The sequence below is a fragment of the Varroa jacobsoni genome, unplaced genomic scaffold (genome assembly GCF_002532875.2).
Source record: "Varroa jacobsoni isolate VJ856 unplaced genomic scaffold, vjacob_1.0 contig04289, whole genome shotgun sequence".
Classification (NCBI taxonomy): Eukaryota; Metazoa; Arthropoda; class Arachnida; order Mesostigmata; family Varroidae; genus Varroa; species Varroa jacobsoni.
In genome coordinates this window covers 1-21,236 of record NW_019215212.1, presented here as the reverse complement: position 1 = coordinate 21,236, position 21,236 = coordinate 1, and the positions used below count along the sequence as shown (strand labels likewise).

Sequence of the window (21,236 nt, the reverse complement as noted above, 5' to 3'; positions counted from 1 at the left end):
CATCAGAATAGAACAATCTGGACAGGAAGCTTCTCGAATGTCGTGAAGGTAATATAGCTGGGGAAAAAGCAGGAGTTCGTTTAGACTACTGAGAAAAAAACTGCGAAAGAGAACTCAAATTAGTCTCTAAAAGAGATGTGTACACACCCAAGTTCCAAATAGAGAAAGACTTAATGAATTCGATGCACGGGAACAATTAGAAGCTATGATTTTATAATTAATTTTTCGACAAGTCGCAGCCAGACGATACGTAAGCTATAGATACTATTTCTGTACGGCGAAGTTCCTTTATGTAAAGGGCTGACATTACAAATTAGCAATTTCGTTAGCTCAATTTTCTTATTATACGTAATTATCTGTAAGTAGCAGGTAAATATATATACGCAGAAAAACTATATATGGTTAATTTCTATAATGCAGCGTCACAAATTTTGAACGCTGGAGAAGCATGGATTATGTTATTACTAATCATGTCCGTGAGTACTCTTCAACGCACGCGTATTTACGTCTCTAGGATATTTTGATGAGTTGTGCCATTTTCATTTTGGAGCTGAAACCTTCCCAGTCAGAAATATGTGCACATATATGAATATATGCCACCAAGACTAGTACATATTTTATACTAGCGTATTTTGCTATCTTTCAGCGTGCTAAGAGTTGCCGGGTGATTGATGGATTGGTACCCGATGTACCTCATGATATTACAGTTCAGAGCGCTTATAGACCAACTACTTGTTAGAGGTATGAGTTCTAATTCTATAACATTATTTATTTCAATAATGACTTAAAGTTAACTCGGAAATTCTACTCACGGTGACCTATGGTTCTGAAAAGCGCAAATTTGTTACCAGTCCGTCGGTTTTAGAAACTTTTTTTATGGGTCAAACTATTACTACAAAATAAAAAAACCTTTGCTACAACGGAGCATTTCGAAAGTTTTGCATATATTATTATTAAAATTATCTAAAAGATCCGATAATTAAGAGTATCACAACCGAGATCAACAGCCACATTTAGCCTGTTAGTTCTACAGTCAAGTATTTTTATTAGTATCGTACACATATAACGTTTTCGTTACTTCGTTCTACAACTTATAATGAAATAAGATAAAATATGGATTTTGTTATTTTCTTTGGAAAAAATCTTATGATTAAATTATTTCCTATCTTGAAGTGTCTGATGCATGCATCGCTGGCTTTCTCCATACATGGTCTTCTCCAATGAAATATTATCAATTTAACTCATTTCCTATTAATCTCCTTCATTCAGCCCATAGTGTTATCACGGATTTCCTACGCCCACACAAACTCTTCATCACGCAATTATCGCTTGATACCTCGAGATTTACAGCAGTTGTGTATTTACTTCACTCTAACTACTTCGTGATACGTCTCTGCGGTTCGTTTCGTTCGTCTCTCTTGCCGGCTCTTCCACTTTGAAAAATTCAGCAACGAGTGAGACTCGCAAGAACTCGACCCACTGTAGATACAGAACAATAGTAGCTCTGTGTTTTCGACCTTGGTCGTATGCTTCTGCTCATGCCTGCCTTGTTGATTTACAATGAACGAAAATCTACTATGTATACAAACCTTCAATCGTTATTTTCTGCTCCCGCGTTCGAGTCGATCGGGATCCACCTACTTCCTGCTAATGTGGCAGTGGATGAAAAATTAAACGAATGGCAGGCGTCTGCAGTAACGGCTTGACGCTTAGCGGCTGACTTGTCCTCTGCATCCGCCGCGGCGGTTTCTCCTTTAACGAAAAAAAAAGCTTATAAAAATAGAGGTTAATGCAAGAGTCGGGCACAAGAATTCTCCCTCTTGCTTTTTTGTCAGCGCCTGCTGCTAGTGCCATCGCCGCCGCTACTGTTGATGTTGAACAATGATCTCTTTCCTGGTGGCTTCTGTTTCTGTTGTGACCAATTCTTTAACTTCAAACAGGATTTAGAGGGAGATATCAGGAAGGCGAGTGTTCTGGCCCAACTGTATTGCTTATCTCCCTTTTGTCGCTCTTGATTCTGATGCGGAGAGGGCCTCGCTGCGCTAGCTGTCGTTGCCAACACTCCTGCTTCTGCTCCTGGAGGTGCCTGTTTGAGAAGGACAAAACGAAAAAGAAGATGTGCTACGACAAAGAGGAATACCCGTGAGGGGTTAGGGTGCTAGAGGTTTGACGGAACGGACTTCGAAAATCCTAATAATCCTCCATATGGTCTGCTCGTTTAAAGTTGTCATGAAGGAAGAGTTAATCTTTCAGAGAAAGAAAAAAGAGAAGTCCTGTTTGCTTGCGTCAAAGCATAGATGCTCACAGAGAGTTTCAGCGGCCGCCGTGCTGGCGAACTCTGAGAGACGCTCAGTTATTTAGTAGCACACTGGACGGTACGGTGTCCTCTATGCTAGTCCTGTTATCATTACTGTTGGTGAAGTGCTTTATCTCCCCATCTTTCTTGCTTTTTCTATTACTATCTTTAGTAGCTGGAGAAACAGAAAATTTTGTTTTTTTAAGGATCTAATCAACTTAACGCCAGGCTGTAGCTGCCCACTCTGCTTCTGCCAGTGTGGTACGGGTATTATGTAAGGGTAAAAAGTCGAAAGTAAAGAAACGCTAAACGGTGGTATACGCTCAGTGAGCCGGCCAGCAACCGAGCGTCACTCGGTACTAGAAAAAACAACCAAAGAAAGGGCGACCATCATGCTGGAAGATCAAGAAGTGAATGTTCCAAAATGCTGTTATGAGCAGAAGTTGACGGGATCGGTAGCCGACGTGTGAAAGAAGAGATTTGGGTCGAAAACAAAAAAATGCGCAGTGTAACATGTGCTCATATATGTATACACCTGTGGGCATTTGTGAGCGGTTACGCTGCTGCCGATGTTACAAGTTGTGAGTTACCAGGAAGATTCTTTTGAAAGAATACTGAACAAGAGATTGTTTTTTGCTTTCGCTCGTTTGGCGCCTAATGCAACAGCAGCCTTTACCTTTAATAATTTCGGCGTTAGTAACGAGGTAAGAGAGAAGAGCGTAGGTGCTGAATGGACAGGCACATTGAATTGAAGTTAGTGAGAGTGATGAATTTGAATTTTGTGTAAAAACAAATAACATTTGCCGATTTTAAGCGTATAATGTACAAGGTGCGACATCCAAATTAGGAATGTTTCTTACGCTTTTTTACTAAGACTGTATCTAAATAAACACAAATATTTCGGTGACGGTTGTTGCATGAACTAAAGCGTTATTCCTGATGGTAGACATAACATAGTAGATTTACGGCCTGAATTCAGGCCGTAAATTGCCTACAGGCTTGTCTCAAGTGTTCTTACTGTAATTATGCGAATACCTGTTTGATACTCGAATGAGCGAGTCGTCCTTGGCAGGTCGAGACTTCTTGGAATCACACCCAATATCGTTCAATACATGGCAATCCAACAGATTCAAATTTGAGTGGTTCAACGTTCATGTACATTCATGCCGGGACATGCATGTTAACTAAGGTGATCAGTCCTATTTTAATTGTCTTGTATAAGCCGGTGCATTATTTTGTTGAAAGCTGGCCTTTCTTCAGATACCCTAACTATCTACGGTTACCGAATGGTTTGTAGAATATGCAAATAGACTTTTTAGTGATGCGTCCACTTTTCTGCAAAAAAATATGGTGGTAGGACCGATACCGCACTTAGGACATGAAATTTGGTTTAAATTGTTTTTCCACATATAATAGGCACATCTGCTGGACCGTGAACAAGCCAGAGCTTATTTCTGGAGCTCACAGTTTGCACCGAAGATGAACGAATTATCATCTTCGGAAAATCGAAGATGAGCTACTGTTTCATTCTTGAGAAAACTGGGTATCAAACAGTACTGCATAGATCTCCTGACCTTATTATTTTCAGAGATAATCTAACTTCTATGGCATATGACGTGTACCTGAAGTTTTCGTAAACAAACCGTAACATCGTACGCTCAGCTTCTTTCTCTTCCTAATCTATACAAAAGGATCATTAGGAGTTAACTTTTGAGCGCTAGCGGCTAACGTTGAAATCCGCGTTGTCTTTTTTCTCTCGTGGACTGTTCTGTTGCGCCATGGTAGAACATCCTCCGACTTCCTCTCCGGCCGCATATAGGTATTTATGACGCGATGGACTATCGATTCAATATGATCTAAAACATTTCTAATCTCGGTGGGGCTTCCTCTAACGTACAGACATTGTGTAATAGCTTGTGTTTGTTCAAATTCCGAAGGCGACGAGTTCATTGCTTTCTCGTAGAAATGGCCGACCTTTCTCTGCTTTCACGAGTAGTAGATGAACGCGTATCCGTTAGTATAAACAACCCGGCAAAGTTTGTGTGTTGGAAGCAAACCATATACTTTAAATAGAAACGAAGCACATGCTACCGATACACGCATTTGTTTCCGTTACGTTGGCTAGACAGTGTTGAGAAATAATAAAAAGTGTACATTCATTGAACATAGTCATATAGTAAAGTTCAATCGTAGGACGAAAACATATAGTTAATCGCGAAGAAAATTAGACTGTCATCTTTTTTCAAAGAGCAAATCATATATGAATCTGTTTAATTATCCCCATATGTTTTCAGTAACTCTGTGCTCCAATGAAAATACAACTCCAATATACGGAGACTATGCTCAATGGTCGGTGAGCATAACCCAATGAGGAACTCCTGTCCAAGGCCTAACGTAAAAAGTACTTCAATATAGAATACGTCTCGTCTTTTTACTGTTCTTCTTGGTATTTTTTACGAGATATGAACCTCATTTGCAGCACTTCACTCATCTTTTGACGCCAAATATTCACTCCGAACGAGGTAAGAACGGTAAATTGATTATACTTGAAACTTGCGCTGCGGGATATTCATTTGTTGTAAGATATGTCATAGTTTATCTGCAATTATATGATAGCAATGGTATTAGATAAGTGGCTATGGTAGTGTTTTGGTTCAATTCCAATAGGCCGTAAGGTTGTTCCCTAAGATCTTTCATACTTCTTATATATATAGCGTGAATATACATTACATATTACGGCAATCGTGCCTCAACTCACAATTCGCTTTAGTTTTATACCTGCAAACCCTTCGTATTTCTCTTGAATATATCTTCGCTAGCGTCTAGAGGAGCGCATTGACTCGTATAAATCTTATCGGTTATACGTTGTGTGAAGATCTAGCCAAAGCCGGATGATATGGATGATATTCAATGATGCAGGAAAGCATCCTAATCTTATCTACTTTGGCAGACCCTTCTTGACCATCTTCGTGTACACGCGAGCCATCCCATAGAGACATTCGGTCCTGCTCATTCCTTCTTCCCGCACCAGCTGGAGACCCACCGCATCGTGAGGTAAATCTTGAGTCGCCAGGCTTTGGAAGTATCGGTAGAGCTTTACGCTAAAAATAAACAATAGTTTATTAGCTTGAAGCTGCCTTGAGCAAATCAAACTCACTGGGTCCTTTCGGCGCGCTTACCTATTATATGCCCAAGATTTTCGTCATTGATAGCGAAGATCTATAATACATTACATATACGTCCAACGAAATGAAGACCACGTACATCTGTAGCCTGCAGCTACCATCCTCCAAAAAAAGAGTGCCACAAGTCTAAGAGTCTCGCGCTTTGTGCAGAGCAGACAGCCTATTTAGAAACGTTTGCTGCACGTTCCATGCAGGAATTGTTATTATTAGTGTCAGTGGACCGTTGACATTATCCGCTAGCTAGCAATACTTGGTAATATTCCAAGATGCAAGTTGGTACTAAATCTATTTTTAAAAAACTTAAAGTTCAGAGTCAATTCGAATTAAAGAGACTAATTTAAAAGAAGTCAAATTAAAACGGAGATTGCAACTACCGTGCGGTAAACTTGAGAGACGACCGCTCAGGTTCAAGATGCGAGCGCTTCGTTTGTTAAGCCGCTATACTAGGCATATCCGTTTAGCTTCGATCGACAGCTAGGGTCTGCAAGAGTTGTCAGGGCTAAGAACGGCACGCAAAGATGTATAAGTTTAACACGGCACGGTTGATAAGTGTGGAAGCATATATTATGAATTAACCTAACTTACTGTTAGAAGTTATCGATGTGATAAGTGTGTGCATGGGCATATTTATAAATGCTCGGCGAGTGACCTTAACCCTAAAGGAACTTTGGCGTGCGTTCAGCTGTATGCATAGGTAAATACATTAGTGAAATTCAAAGAGTGAAAGAGATGACCGCGTTTTGAGCTGGATGATGTTTGCGATACGAGAAAACACGAAAGTGATGCCCGAGTTGGCCTGCGTGGTCGATGGTTCTTGGGCAGTATCAGAAAAGCTTCAGTACAGTACAGGGTTATATTTTGAAAACGGCGTAGATACCATCTTGCGAATTGCACAGCAGATGCATTGGTGAAAATGTAATACGATGTACTTTATGGCCGAGTTGCCAAAAACAGAAAATATATACAATAATGATATCGTTAGCTTGACACAAAGGAACTTACTTCAGTATGTCGTTTTATATCGCCCCTCTAGCGGCTAAAGCTGCCTAGAAAAACATCCGTAATCGCTGTTCATGTGTAGTAATATTTGCTGACCGGTACAGTCATATTTTCAAAAATAAACGAAGAAGATAATCATTATACACAAATAATGAGTTTACGCATATGAGGAGCATTTCTAATGGGAACTCAAGTCAGCCTTAACGCCTACCAGGCGTTTGCGTTATGACTCTTGTAAAACTTGTTACTTTTAGTAGACTTAAGCAACTTGATATATTACTAGCCAATACTGTAACTAAGCTGTTGAAAAAAAAGCAAGGCCCATATACTTAATCGTTAGCGGTGTGGGAGGCTGAGCATTACATGGTTACCTTACGTGGCGGTTGTTTTTCCCAGAAAAAATTTCCAAGAGTAGGTGATGCTCATAGCTGGACGATTATTTTTAAGCGTTCTTAGGCCCTTCTTAGGGTCAACTATGTTATAGCGCAAAATTATCCAATAGTAATAAACTGATGACCGTACAAGTGAAGCAAGACCTTTACAGGCTTAATTTCGCCACTATAATTTTATTCCTTTGAGTTAGCTACAAGATATTACAATACGAGAAAAAGCAGCGTCTGTCAAAATAATGTACGACAGGTCAACGTTAAGGACCAGATTATTGTGGGCGCTAGATTAAGCACAAGGTCCCTGTAGAAAACTTCCGTCGATACCCACGAACATTTTAAAAACAATGAAACGCAAGTGTAGTTTTCAGTTTCAATGGGATAAATAGGTTTTTGTGTTTACCTTGATGCAATTGACCAGTATACCGCAGTGTGTTAACACTAGGACTAATAGGGGCAACCGATAAATGGGACAATGAGCATTTTGCGATATACAATCCCCACGAGGTTTATAATTGGGTTGTTATACTAGGATTCGTCCTAATGTGCTTTCATTAAGACAAACGGTTTCAACTCGTCCAGTGAATGTTTTTGCCTTTAAATTCCTTCCTCTTGTTACAGCCTTCTAATGATCAGCGTTGTGCCAAGTTAAACAGCCTGAAAGACTGAAAAATGATTGAGGTTGAACACAATATTTTATATGGTCTACTTAACCAAGTAGCATGTATTATTGTTGTATGTCACTTTCATAAAGTTACTTGTTTTCTACTCGATCTATGACTTGATGATGTACTCGTATTCATCGGTATTCGGTATACTGTGAAACACTTTTGATGTCTTCCGTGGTTATGGGGTATTTGCTCATCTAGTATTGTGCAGAAGTCTTTACTTCATCCTGAATAATGGTTAAGTAATAATTAACGTCTTGACCACTGGTAGGAGGCGGGCTGTGTGTAAATAATTTGACATTGAGTCCTTGCAAAATAATTGCTCACTGGGAATTTTAATCAAGTATACAGTATATGTTTGAAAGTGACCAGTTATATAAAAAAACAAATTGTATATTCGAAATCCAGAAACTGCTAAACAGCAGAAAACATCGATTATCACCGTAAGGTTCACCGTCCAGAGCTTCGTAAAAGACCATTTGTTCAATCCCTTGAATTAAATAAAACAGCTTTTCAGATTATTGATTAAATAGTCTAAACAAATTCAAAACTCGTATCTTAAGCCGAAACAAGCTCTATTTTAGTAGCACCGGTATTGGATGATACATTCAAGACTATAAGCACACAAACATGCCTCACGTTCCTTTAATTTATGTGCGTATCTTGATGAGCTTTACGATTTGTAGTACATCGGGTTTGTCGGATTTCATGCAGTGTTCGTTTGTCTTTGGCATTTTTTTCCTTAATAACAATCGAAAGGATAGAGCATAACAGCTGCTATTTGATTCACCGCCTTTTCCCATCACTTACAGCTTTATAAAGTGAAATGTTAATGTTCGGGTTCAGATCTAAAACATTTCACATGTCCCTCCAAGTTCCAGGAAACACGTAACAACTACACAGCCTTAGGCAGCTTGTAGCATACGAATACGTTTTGGGGGGCTGACTTCTAGATTAACGGAGAACCTTTGATTTCGACGGGAAGAACTGTAAAAAGAGTGGCGCCTAGGAACCCTGCATCGATTATAGTTCCTGGCAGCTGATTTAGGCTTTTCAGACTAACCTATAGTAGAACGTAGATCCTTTTTTCTTTTTTCCCACGTTCTTTTATGGTTATGATTATTGTCCGGATTAAACAGCTATACGCTTTTATATATATATATACACACATCTATATCTACTTTATAGGTCTATAGGGGAGCTTTCTATACGGGCGGTAAACTGGATGCGTTATGAGCGAACACGTCCGCTACTTTCGTCGGCTTGGACGGAGCATAGTATTATCCTCGAATGATATTCCATGCCTGGTTGCATGTAGTTGTGGTGGCAACAACAGCAATTACAGCAGGCGTCGCAGGCTGTCTAAATGAAAGCCAGGGGCAAGAAAAACTAATCGGGTAAACGTTTGCCTCTAGGGAGATCTTGCGTATCCTTTACGTACGTACGTGAGATAAGTCCAACCAATGCCTCATCCTTCTCGCAAGGTCCAGTTCCTGCTGCCAGACCCCGTTCCCTCTCCAAAAAGCCGTGATAAAAAAAGAGCGAGAGAGAAGTAGATAACAGTGCTTCGCTTAGCAATCTACTAATGTTTCTTCCCGCACACCCAAATGAAACGTAACATGTCCTGTCGTCCTTTATAGGAAGCCTAACGCAACAGAGCTGACGTGCTTGTCGACTATGACCCAGTCATTGCTTTTGATTTATTACCAAAGCTCGCACGGCCGCTAAGGGCTTAGTTGAGGAAAGGTTTCCTTTCATCTATAGACTTCTTGTGACCCAGAAAGGTATTTGCATAACATAGGTGATATGCTTGTACTATGCGTTTTACCTGATAGGTTGAGCTTATTAGTACCATTTCGTGCGTGTCCCCTGCCGACCAGTGAAATCGCCATGTATCGAAAGTTGCGGTCGTTACCATACAGACTTGATTTGTAACTCCAGTTGATATTTCATTTCGATGTTCAGAAGCTTTCATCTAGTTAAGAAGCTTGTACTGGAAAGGAAGTGAGGAAAAGCCGTCTTTGAAAAAAAGTTCAATTATCCAAAATATATAGTTCTTTGTATGATCACGCTTGCACGGGGTAGTGCATGCTTTGTTATCGGAGATACGTTATAGAACGTTCCACATGGACGGACTGATGAAGCTTCTTGTCTCCGTATGACGTTAGTACATCGTCAGCTATTTCAGTATCGAATAAGACAACAAACAATGATCTGACGAGCTCAATTTATCGATCTAATCCAACATATAAAATCATAACTACGTCATTCTTATCTTATCACCGAAAGCTTTGGGTGATTCGTTCTGTCGAAAATCGTTGATGCCTACTCTTCACGTAGTTGAATTTGTGAATTATTCTATTTATTATTTAATTACAGTTATTCTGTAGTTAGACATAGCTAAATACTCGTCAAGAAAAGCCCATATGGACATTCGAAATGGACTTCCCACACAATCAACGTTCCTCAGTTTAAACTAAAAGACATTTAATAGATAGCCCGGTCGACATTTGTGTTGCCTTTGGATGCAGCTTTCTTACGTAATTCGACAAGTTTCGTATCGAGAGTTTTCTCAAAGGTGCCGAGAAGACTTACGACGATAAGTTGTAACTGGCGATTGAAAACTTTGACTATAGTTATTGTGATTGTAGTTCGAAAGTTGGATGTATTACTCTAGAAATCGTTCGCATTCAATGTCAAAGGCGTGCAAAGTCGAGAATTGGAGCTTCGTTCCGACCGCTTTTTGCTATCGCACACCTAGTCTCTGTTAGATCGCAAAAATCAGTGACTAATTTTTTGATTGCTCTGCGATAGGTTAAAAGAAGTGAGTTCAATACGCGATCAGATAGTCAAACGCGGCAAAGGACTGGAAAAATGACTCACTTGTCCCACTGCACGTGAGGTAAAGAAAAAAACCATAAAAGCGTCAATTAATTGTGTGTGGTTCTACAGATCAGAACAATTATTCTTTACTAAAAGTTTCTGAGATTGAAGAGAATAGAAAAGTGGAAGAACTTAGTTTTCCCCTAGTAGAAAACGCGTTCTTCTTTAGCGAGACGATACTCGGGCTCACATTGCGAGGATCTTCATGGCAACATTACATGGCTACAACACACGATTACAAAACAAACTATTAGTTAATTTACGGAAGTACAACTTTGACTGCGTTCCAATTCTCGCAAATTATCATAGAAAAGAGTCCCATTACGCCTACTATTTTATACTAAAACTATTATTAAAAATATCGTCACAGTTGTCAGTAATAACAATAATGTTTGCAGTTTTTTTCCATTATTATCCAAGTCACATCCTTTGCTCACATGCCTGCGAATTGTTCTAGCAAATTTTGCAGCGCATCAGATTATTTCTGTTGAATGAAAAGTTCACAAGTTATATCTCATGTAACGAGAAACAACCAGAAATTTTTTGTTGTACTAATGGGTAAAGACGTAAATGCCACAGTTTGGGGTTGTACTCATAATAATTGTCTATATTCCTGGACTTTGTAAGCATTCAGATAACCTCACACAAGCACGATTTTTGACCACGAAACCTTGCAGCGACAAACATGAAGCCCACTAAGACATAAGTTCTTGCCCTACGAGCGTTTACTCTCATACGAGTTTGTTATAAAGTTCCATTTATGGCATGCATGCAAATTTATGTAGGTCCCACAAGTGCTTTAAGAACAGGCGTAAAACTAGATTGTACACTCACTGCTTAAATCTGCATTCGCATTTTTAGCTTTCCAACGAAAGAGCTCTCTCGGAGTTGTCGGAATCAAATTTACATTGCAAAAAAACTGTGAAATATCGTATATTTTTCAACTGAACGAATGAGGCAGTGCACGTGTGCATACGACTGCATTATACACGTATTGTGATCTTTCTCTACCTTACATACCTTTTGCTGCTTAGCGACTTGGTTTTCGTCCGTCTCGGAACCTTCCGTACAGATAAAGGACAGTGCTTGCATGTAAAACTGCATGAAGATTTCCCGGCACCCTTTTGTTGCTTGCACTATAGGTCCCCGTTCTCTCGTGAACGGTTTCGCGTCTTCCGGTTCTTACCAGCGCCGACGAGCATCGCGCTGGTTTCGAAGCACCATTCGTCTTGACGAACTCCTGTGCACTAAGTTGCACGCGTTACTTAATCTATGCACGTTTGGTTTGGATGTAGCCACAGTTTTTTCCACCACCCACCCCTCATATTGTCCCCACTCTTTCCCTGAATCGGTCTGTCTCTTATGAAAGGTCTTCGCTCTAAATCATAGTTCCTGTCTCGCATATTTCCCTATTCTTCTTCCATTTTACAATCGCAAAGAGCTCCGGGTTCTCATGTTTGTCTTTGTGTATATATGTCTATGTATCTGTAACAGAAAAAACGGAAACCAGGGAAAGCATTGCTTTTCGCTATCAAACGGGAGATCGCAACTGACAGTAGCGGCTGTGCGCGACTCGTCCAGGTGCCCTTTCCAGGCGCTCGTGCAATGCGCTGTTTCGAATGAGCGCCTGTCCTGTGGTTTCTCCTACACTTTCCAAACCGAATGGAAAAACGAAACATGTGGGCAAAAACCATAGATTTAGCACGAAGGTTGCAAGGGGAGGGGGAGCGGGGGATAAATGCAGCACTAGCGGCAGCGTGATTTCTAAAAACAGGGACAGTGCAGCGCCACAGATGCATACACGTTAGTAGGTGGAAGGATGGCACATTACAAGTCTCATAGCACTATTGTCCGTAAGCGCAAATATGCGCACGAAATCTCACATCTAGAGGAACAAAGAGCTAGCAACGTAGATTGTCTTACGTGTGGAACTTCTGCAAAAGGCATATCCATGTGAGGATTGTATTCAACCTTATAAGCAGCTTCAGCGGGAAAAGTGGGTGTTTGACAAGAGTATAATCCGAATAAAGAAAATGTTGTGACTGTTGCGCCGGTTCTAAACAAACCGGCGATCGCGAAATGGATTGAGGACAGACAGAAGCACGCAAGCGAACCCCATTCCCCGCGAGTACGAACGCAAAAATGGGCCTCTAGAAAGAGAGTGAAAAAGAACCGAGTAAGTCCACCGGTGGACAGTGGTGGAAAATCCAAGACCCATGATGCTGACTTGGTAAAAGGAGATGCAACCTATTACATCCTGCCTTGTTTTTGTTCCTTCGTGCTACTTATGCATTTATCTTTTTGGTGGCGCCGCCGCTCGAAGACTGTATTACTTACAATAATGCCGGCAGTTTTCTTAGTTTTGGAAAACGGTTGAAATAGTACAATTTGTTATAGAATCGATTAATTCCTTTTAGCGAGCAAACATTATTGCAATTAAGTAAGAGTCAAATACCAGGTATAAAAATCTTATTTTATCTTTTGAATTGTTTTATTTAATATAACCAGTCATTACTTATGCATTATCAGTTAAAGCCCCACTGTCAACGTTAATCACGCAATACGTGAGACGGAACAAATAAAATAATTATATTTATACTCCTGCACGTAATCTTTTACAATTTTTTTAACCCGTATCCTTGGGCTTAGATTGGGTCCTTTATCCAGAACAAAAAGTTTGATTCATGGAAGGTCATAATTTACTCGGTCTTTTATGTCGCGAATGATTTACGGAAAATTTATGAGAACACGGCTAGTCGCAATCTTAAGCTATTAGCTTTCTTCTAAACGCGATTGCGCTCAAAATGTCGACATAAAGTTTTCGACTTTATAGGAAAAGACCTTAAAATTATCATCAATATAACCTTGTTTATTTCATACGTTTTCACCGAAAAATTAAGACGTTAATTAATTAATACTAGAATATATAATACTAAAATAAGTAAATTAATTAGTACTAAAGTTGAGTTTTTTTTGAAAATTTTCACGATTATTTGACCTCTATTATGTTCATTTTCTTCTTTGATAATCGCATTCAATAGCTATTTTCGTGCTAACTTAAGAGTTAAACAGCAAGGGACGCATGGAATGGATCCATCGACTCGCCTTTGTCGTGAATCCTTCCTAAAAAAATATTTATTTAATAACTATTGAACATCCTGTTATAATGGTTAGAATGGAAGCTTCTCAAAATTTCTCAATTTTCTTATTTTTTTACTTAAATATTTAGTTAGTTCTCAAAATTTAAAACAAATTAAGATGTTCAAAGGTTTCGAAGTTTACTAAGAAATTACTTCATGCGAAATTCAGGAGAAAACACCATAACATTATTATTATCATGCATATGGCTAATGGGCGAAAAGTAAATTATATAAATGCATATTCGTTTACTATAACGAAATATACTAAAGGGCATTTCGATGTGCTCTGTTATTGCCTTCTGACTGAGTACGAGAAAAGCCCTCATGGCGAAAGGTCGACATGGAGGATACTTCGAAATAATTCTGGTTAAACTATGGCCGAAAATATGAGGAAATTTCCAGGAAAGAGATTTCAGTCGCAGCCGTAGTGTAAATTCTACGATGAATATGGTTCAAGTAATGGTTTATAGTGCGACCACGGTCGAATATAACAACTAGCAGTATATTTATCGACAAATATCAGCTTTATATTTGCGGATCAGACAGGTTCTAGACCTGCTTTCCAGTGAAAGAAGTTTATTTCAGGATCTAAAAGGAAGTAGCAGTTAGATAATACAACTAATACAAGAATAAAAAATCGCTGATAAACGATGTTCCCGTATGTCGAATGTATAAATTAAAAATACAGGGTATAATCATTCCGTAGGTACTTTGTTTGTTTAAAAAAGGACGTCATAGAAAAATCTTTATATAAGCATGACAAAGCATATATATATTTTAAATTTTATATACGATATTTCAGCTCTGCTCCGGTGGGCGCATCCGAAGTAGGTGTGGGCCAAATCACGCCCAGAACGGCGTTCGTCGCAGTCCCATTGTTGCCTGCCTTAGCGTCTTCAGATTTTTTTCTCTGTCATTTTAGCACTTCGAATAGCGCAAGACTAACAGCCAATACAACTGGAAATTTAACAAAAAATTATCAGTTCTTTGTCAACACATGTAACTTCAAGTTTCTAAGTTTGTAAAATTAAAGGCATTACAAAGGTAATGCAGCCTTCCTCAGTTAACAAAAACTACAATCGTCCAAGTAATGTTGCTATTCAGGAAGATAAGACTTGACATGCATCCCCCCATGCACTAGCTAAATATCGCTGGACATTTATAAAGCAGCCCTTCTAGAGAAACAACTTCTTGAGAGCACTGCAAAATGGTAATCATATGGAAGGTAGGCGTTTAGTTTACTGTGAGCTACCCGGTTGGTTCAATAGCTATAATGATAATGGCAGGAAGAGCTTAGGCTGTCGCCTTAGGCGCATCATTAGTTTCCATTTAATAGCGATATGACCGGGTGTACTCGTCTTCCAGTTTCCCAATGGTATTATTATGACAGCTGGCTAGATAGCAAGGGACCATACGTGCTTCACGTATAGATGTTTCGTCATTTAAATGTGATTTACAACGTTTTAAAACAATTTGTGTGCCATGTGGTGCGTAAATAGGAGGGTGTACATAAATCAATATTTTTAGATAATAATGCAGCATGCTTTTTTGACGTAACTCGGTATATTTTGTTGCTTAACCTGTTTCTGTGATAGCTTTACTTGCTTTTTTCTTATCTTAATAATGGATCTTACAATTCAAATACGTTCTTTACGGGGTAGGAACCTGAGCTCGGAACAGTGTATTTCAGGCTTCACTAGAAATTTTCAAACTCGTTTATTCTTCTTCAGAAAAAAATATATATATATATATATATATATATATCTGTATATATATATATATATATAGGATTAACTACAAGTCTAACTAGAGGTGGTTGATTTTCTTTTAGTTAAGTGCCTAGGACGCTAAATCGAATATTGTTTTGTATTTTAATCAAAAAGGGTAGATAGAATGCGATTTGTGTTCTATCGTATGTTTGCTTGCTTATCTAGTACATTTCAGTCAGAGTTGGGCACGCCTTCATTTCAGATATTGCACACTGGAGATTGGGCAGACCATCCGACACATTCTAGTTTTTATGAGGGTTTAGGAAAATGAGTCATGAGATACTTCAATATATGCCTGCTGAGGCGTTAGAGCCACCTGTCACTACGATATATAAAATCTGAGGAAACGCTTTCCGAGAAACTTTAAAGATGGTACTTGGGGAGATTAATATCGTTTTTTTTTCAGTTTGGCTGGTTTTTCTTTGATAGATAAAGATAGTATTTGTATGTATGAGTAGGCTTCTGACGTATTTATGCGCAATGTTCTTTAGTTTACGTCGAAGAGCCTTACAAGGCTTTTAGGTAACGTCCACAGGTTTTTTGTGTCGATATTGTGTACTGAAACATTATTCTCAAAGACAGCTAAAGACCCTCTACTTTTGATATGGTAACATAACTGTGTTGCCAGGAACAAAGTTTCCGACGCTGCTCGTCTATGCCGATAGAATGCTCATTGACTCGAAGTTTGAATAAATATTTTGCATTGTACGTGCACCTCGTCCTTGCGATTGTGTCTTTTCATGCATATTATAATATGATCTGAATCCGCGGTCCAGAGCGGCCCAATTTGCACAGAATATCTAGAAACTTCGCCTGCACTTTTTGAAACATCAATTTTGCCTTCACAAAACAACGAACAGTTGAAAATATATCTACAGGTTTTACTGTGAAATAATAGCGCGATACGGATGCAACCTAAACATATGAGATACCTGTTACTATTACATGAATAAGTGCCGTTCTCTCAAGCATAACTGCTACCGTCGTCAGTATTCCTCACTAATTTTCACGGCTTCGTGTCGCACGCTCACGTATCTTCCACTGACGTGTGTCTGGGCGCCTATTTCATGAGCGTGTCACTCGCCCCCTTTACCTTTTCCGTTTAGATCCCTTTGACAGGTGCACATTCGTACTTATAGTAATATACACAGATAAAAAGCATTCAACCCAGCTACACATCCAAATGTATGGTTTCATTTCCACGCGTACGATAATGAGGCTGAAACTGTATTCTCAATTCTGCAACAATTTTTTGCTGATTTGCGCTCTGCGTCCCACTTTTCTCAGTATTCTTCGGGACTTACGGAATCAGCGACAGCAGAAAAAAGAAATAAGTAGTAGCAGGTGTGAGGCAGACGAGGGGGAAAGCACGACAAGCGCGGTGCCGCTTCCCGCCGGTATGCGTAGAGCCCTTATGGTTGCTACATGCTACACGGCTTCTGCGCATACGGCATATGCCGACGATGGTGGAAAAGGAAGCGTGCTCAAAATTGATCGTCGCGCTCACGCGACAGAGAACAACCATCCCTGTTTTCCTGCTTATGAATCTAGCCAAGCCGTAAGCCTGGTCGTTCTGCCGTCCCGGTGCTTTTGGTAGTTGTTAGCTGAGGCGTTGATGCCAGCTGAAGTCCTAAAGCAATAGAGCTCTACTGGCGACGCTCATAGCGAAAAATTGGATTTATTAGACGGCTAATGACACAGAAGGACAGCAGTCGTTGATGTTACGAGGACTCGAGGAAAGCGACAAACAGAAATACGGAAAAGAGACTGAACCGGCGAAATGGCCAGCGAAACGTCGTATAGAAATATATAGATGTTTGTGTAATCAACCGTTAGAATAGGCTTACACAAAAGACAGAAACATTACCTAATAGCACAACTTAACCTCTAATTCAAACGAGCTAAGTGCCGAGTAAAAATTGATCCACTCTGATGATGACACAGAGTAACGCATGAACAATGACCTGTTAGAGTTAATGCATAATGATGATGGAATACACATGTAACTGGGCATGACTTGTACGAATAGTACGAACGAATAAGATTTTATATAAATGGAAATTTTATATAAAAAAACGAAAAGCAGTCAAATTTATCCGCTCGGACCTGCATTATTTGTACATTTTAAGCTCACCTGGAACGGTGCTATAATTTTAAAATCATACATACACATTCAGTTCACCTCTTTAAACTGTTCTGCCCCAATGTGCATCTTTGTTTGCAAGTATGTTTATCTTTTCTGAAATTTATTTCTAAAGATGACCTTCTGACTCTGAACACTCTGCAGTGCAGTTGCCGACACGTCTAACCAAAGATAAAAGGCGACACCTATAATTTTTGGTCCATTGCTCGTAGCAACTGACACAGCCAGAACACGGATTCTCCACCGCTCATTTATATTGCGCTCAACAATGTTAATAAATTAGTATTTTTTGGTGTTTTGCCCAGTGAAGAGCGTTCAGACGGCCTGCGATCGTCGAGACACACAGTTGTTACGAGCCAATTATGATCCAATTATCTGTGTAGGCCGCCAATCCAATATAACGTTCCTCAATGTTTAATTTATACTAATGCCACAGTTCATTATATATAAGTTGTACATAAATTATCAGTTGGTTATCAAAATAAACTATCTATTAATAAGCGGCTCTATAGTGGAACGGGGTTAGGCTTAATTATTCTTGTACATTCATATAATTTGAACGGTTACTGCAATCGAAACGAAAAGCACTTTCGCACGCATACGTAAATTACGTATCGTTAACACACGAGTTCTACGCTTGGTCACTATCACCACGGACGCGTTTACAAAAGCACCAATTTACATATCATTAGCTAACGCGTAAATAAGTTGTATCAATAAGAACTTACTTTCAGGTCTGGGCCCAGGTAAATCTATTCGGGCATTAGCTATAGCAAAGACTATTCAGAAGGCGGATACGAAAGCAAGCTAATGGCGAGCTTAACGCTGCAAGCTAATAACGCTGACCAAGATGGAGGACAGCAGGAGGCTGGCAAGCGATCGGCGACAATGGCCTGTATAAATACAGATAAAAGCTATATACACTGAATGATTACTTACAAGTTCATGTCTCAGGAAATTACATGGCAGCAGTCTCATGGCGTCCCGGTTGGCCTGCTTGAACGTCTTTTAAGTTGTCTAGGAATAAATCTTAATAGAAGATTTAGAACTTAACTTTATATAGATACAATAATTAATTTTGAACAGGAACTGCTTTTGCACATTTCTTCGAGTCGTAGTAATTACTTTCTGCATCGGGTAAGTTTGCTTCCCATGTTACTACCATAACGATCACAAGATTGCATTGTACGAGTTTCATTATGACTGTATTAGGTAGCACTTTTCATATCCAACCAGAAACCAGAAATCTGTATTCTTATCATTTAGTTTTTTTTTTTCTTAGCGCGGTTATTTGCTTGGAATGAAGCAATTAGATGACAAATCTGCTGCTGCTGTGACTATTTGAACATTTGTCCTATGATCGTATCTCCGTGACAAACGTGTGTTTTGAGTAAAATACCAACATACGCACTCAATTTTTTGTGACTTATTGCATTTAAGCTACGCGAGACATTGGCGTCTGCAAAGCTCATTTCAGGCCATTGAAGCGCCTACGTAGGAGCAGTGGACGTCCGACTTTTGTTACCAATGCGTGACACTCCATTCGGCTGGAGTACATACAGCTTTTCAATTGTACAACCCCTACTATTTGTTGTGCACAGATAGATCGCTTGCAGTTTCAAAGTAAACACTAGATATGCTGCGATTGCAAAGATTCTTTGTGTATACATATATCATTTCTATATCAAACTCGGATAACACTTGGCTATTACGCTAATCCAGGCCGAATACTTTTTCCGACTGGTTACCCAGGTCCGGACACGTGTTCCTACGACAACCTGTAGATTCTGGTGCTCTGTAATGCGTATAGATTAGTTATGCGATCGTGCTATTGGTAGCCGCTGATAGTCATTCCTTTACGAGAAAATACGACGATGCTCACCCGTAAGAAACTTTGAGCGTTCCATTGCTACACAGTCTGAAATTGTTATCAAGGCTATTATTGGCCTAATCAACAGACCTAGTGTAGAGCTTTTTTTGAGGCTCCCTCTTACGCTGTTCTAGCGGGTGCCTTGCCGCTCAATTAGATACATCTTGTTCGACATAACTAAATAATCCAAAAGAAAAAATATGTATGGCATATATATCCATTTGAGTTCTTGCCTAATAATAATATTGAATTAGAATAAGCATCAATTTATAACTAATTCTTATATGTCTTAACCACTGGCCTCATAAATATTAATTTTCTGCCAGAATAGTTTAGATCACTATACGCTAAGTAACCAACTATAGAATGAAGTTAAAATATATAGTGGTTGAGCTACTGAAGTTCTGTGATTACATGTGCGCACTTCACTATTTCCATAGTGGCATAGAAAAATATCTAGAGCCAAAAGTTGTGAGGCCCTCCAGAGCAGGGGTCAGAGGATAAGAATTATAGAAGAAAACTAATATCTTGAGTATGCCACAGTTTTATATAGACGATTTCGACGCCCTGGGCTCTGGGCTTCTTTTAATGCAATTGTTTCTTTACTTGGGACACTACATAGATGCCAAAGTATAAATAAGCTATGTTAATTGCAAGCCTGGTGTTATCGCTTGGTACGATATAGCGAATGTGCGGGTAACATGTACCATGGAAAATGGGACGTAAACAAAGTCGCCATTCAGCTGCCGTGGAAGCAAACTGATATGATTAAAGTTTACCTGTATCTTGTTAGAACGCTCACCTTTATTTACCACCTATTTCAGCTTCAATAAAGAAGCGGTGCGGTGTATAATGCCATGCACATCTATAGATACGAAGAGCCTAAAGGATAATCAGGTTCAGCAAGGCGCCTTGACTTTTCTTCAAGCACAACATTGCTCGTTTTCAGATCGGAAGAATCGTGGACAGTTGTCAAGCGGCTTTTTCCGATAAACTCATGGTCATCGGTGCCCCGTGTCGCCTTTTTGGAGATTTTAAGATTTTGCAATCATCTAACGGTCTATTAGCTTCTTTAGGACTTTGCCTCAGTCTTCACTAAACGATGTTCGTCTTCAAATATATCGGATTATCTTGGAGTGTCAAGGGGTATGTTTTTGCCTGCACGTTACACAATATAGTTCAACATTTGCTACGTCGATGGCACACTTTGATAATCCCTTTTGGGGCCGGCTACCGAGTTTCAAGTACAGATCAATATAGGTTTATTACGTACTCGGTATCGCCATAAGTTTCACGCTCAGGGTTAAAGGTAGCTATTGATCAGCATGCTTTACGTGCAACCTACTATATTGTTCCATCTGAAGTACTAAATTCATCCATTTTCAGTCTCGCAAAGTCAAAAATAACTGCAGAGCCTGCTTAGGTCGAACCGTCACGCGATATTTGTTTTGATAACGACTGTTGGTCTGTTGAAGTATCAAAGGATGGAGACGGCACGGCTTCCAATCAGCAGGCAGGAACCTGTGCGTATGAATTTGAGCGTGATCTACATAGCAAAACTTGAAAGTTTATTCAGTTTCGGATCGAGCGAACTGCCAAATTTCGACTATTCTCGGTCGGTTTGTGTGAATTTTCCTGAGTATTCTAAAGTCACGGTCCCCAAACGGGTCGGGCATGTAAGTGGGCTCTAACACAGTTTTACGATTCGATGAGTCACCCTAGTGAATTCGCCGAAGAGGTTTTCGGAAATATGATGTGTGTCCTTCGGAATTCAACTAGGAGAAATATCGTGTTTGGAATTGCATGGTTAAAAAAGCTACTAGTTTTTTCTTTGTATGAAAAAACGCTTTGAATTGACCCCTAATTTTGGTACTGTGTGATAGGATCACAAGCTATA

At 39.5% G+C, this 21,236-nt stretch overlaps 1 protein-coding gene and 2 long non-coding RNA genes across 11 annotated transcripts; 1 reads left to right on the top strand and 2 right to left on the bottom strand.

Moving 5' to 3' along the window:
- Nucleotides 1-1,012: 1,012 nt before the first annotated feature.
- Nucleotides 1,013-13,332, bottom strand: LOC111273023 (uncharacterized). Of its 8 annotated transcripts, none has more exons than XR_015315921.1 (4): nucleotides 11,438-12,088; nucleotides 9,363-9,527; nucleotides 5,055-5,397; nucleotides 1,013-4,895 (listed from the first exon to the last, which is right to left on the bottom strand). XR_015315921.1 is itself a non-coding variant. In XM_086973472.1 (2 exons), the coding sequence occupies exons 1-2, from the start codon at nucleotides 11,519-11,521 to the stop codon at nucleotides 1,832-1,834; spliced, it is 339 nt and encodes a 112-aa protein (XP_086829598.1). In that variant the 5' UTR covers nucleotides 11,522-12,046; the 3' UTR covers nucleotides 1,013-1,831. The 8 variants fall into 8 exon arrangements, 1 of the variants encoding a protein (XP_086829598.1); XR_015315923.1 differs by having other exon boundaries at nucleotides 5,075-5,397; nucleotides 11,438-12,087; XR_015315920.1 differs by having other exon boundaries at nucleotides 1,013-5,397; nucleotides 9,387-9,527; nucleotides 11,438-13,283.
- Nucleotides 8,156-16,047, top strand: LOC111273024 (uncharacterized). 2 transcript variants are annotated; one of them, XR_002687832.2, is made up of 3 exons: nucleotides 8,156-9,318; nucleotides 10,349-10,436; nucleotides 14,360-16,047. It is a non-coding gene; the product is annotated as an uncharacterized LOC111273024 (long non-coding RNA). The 2 variants fall into 2 exon arrangements; XR_015315926.1 differs by lacking the exon at nucleotides 10,349-10,436.
- On the bottom strand, nucleotides 14,303-20,640 carry LOC147751779 (uncharacterized). Its single transcript, XR_015315927.1, has 2 exons — nucleotides 20,142-20,640; nucleotides 14,303-14,514 (listed from the first exon to the last, which is right to left on the bottom strand). It is a non-coding gene; the product is annotated as an uncharacterized LOC147751779 (long non-coding RNA).
- Nucleotides 20,641-21,236: the final 596 nt, after the last annotated feature.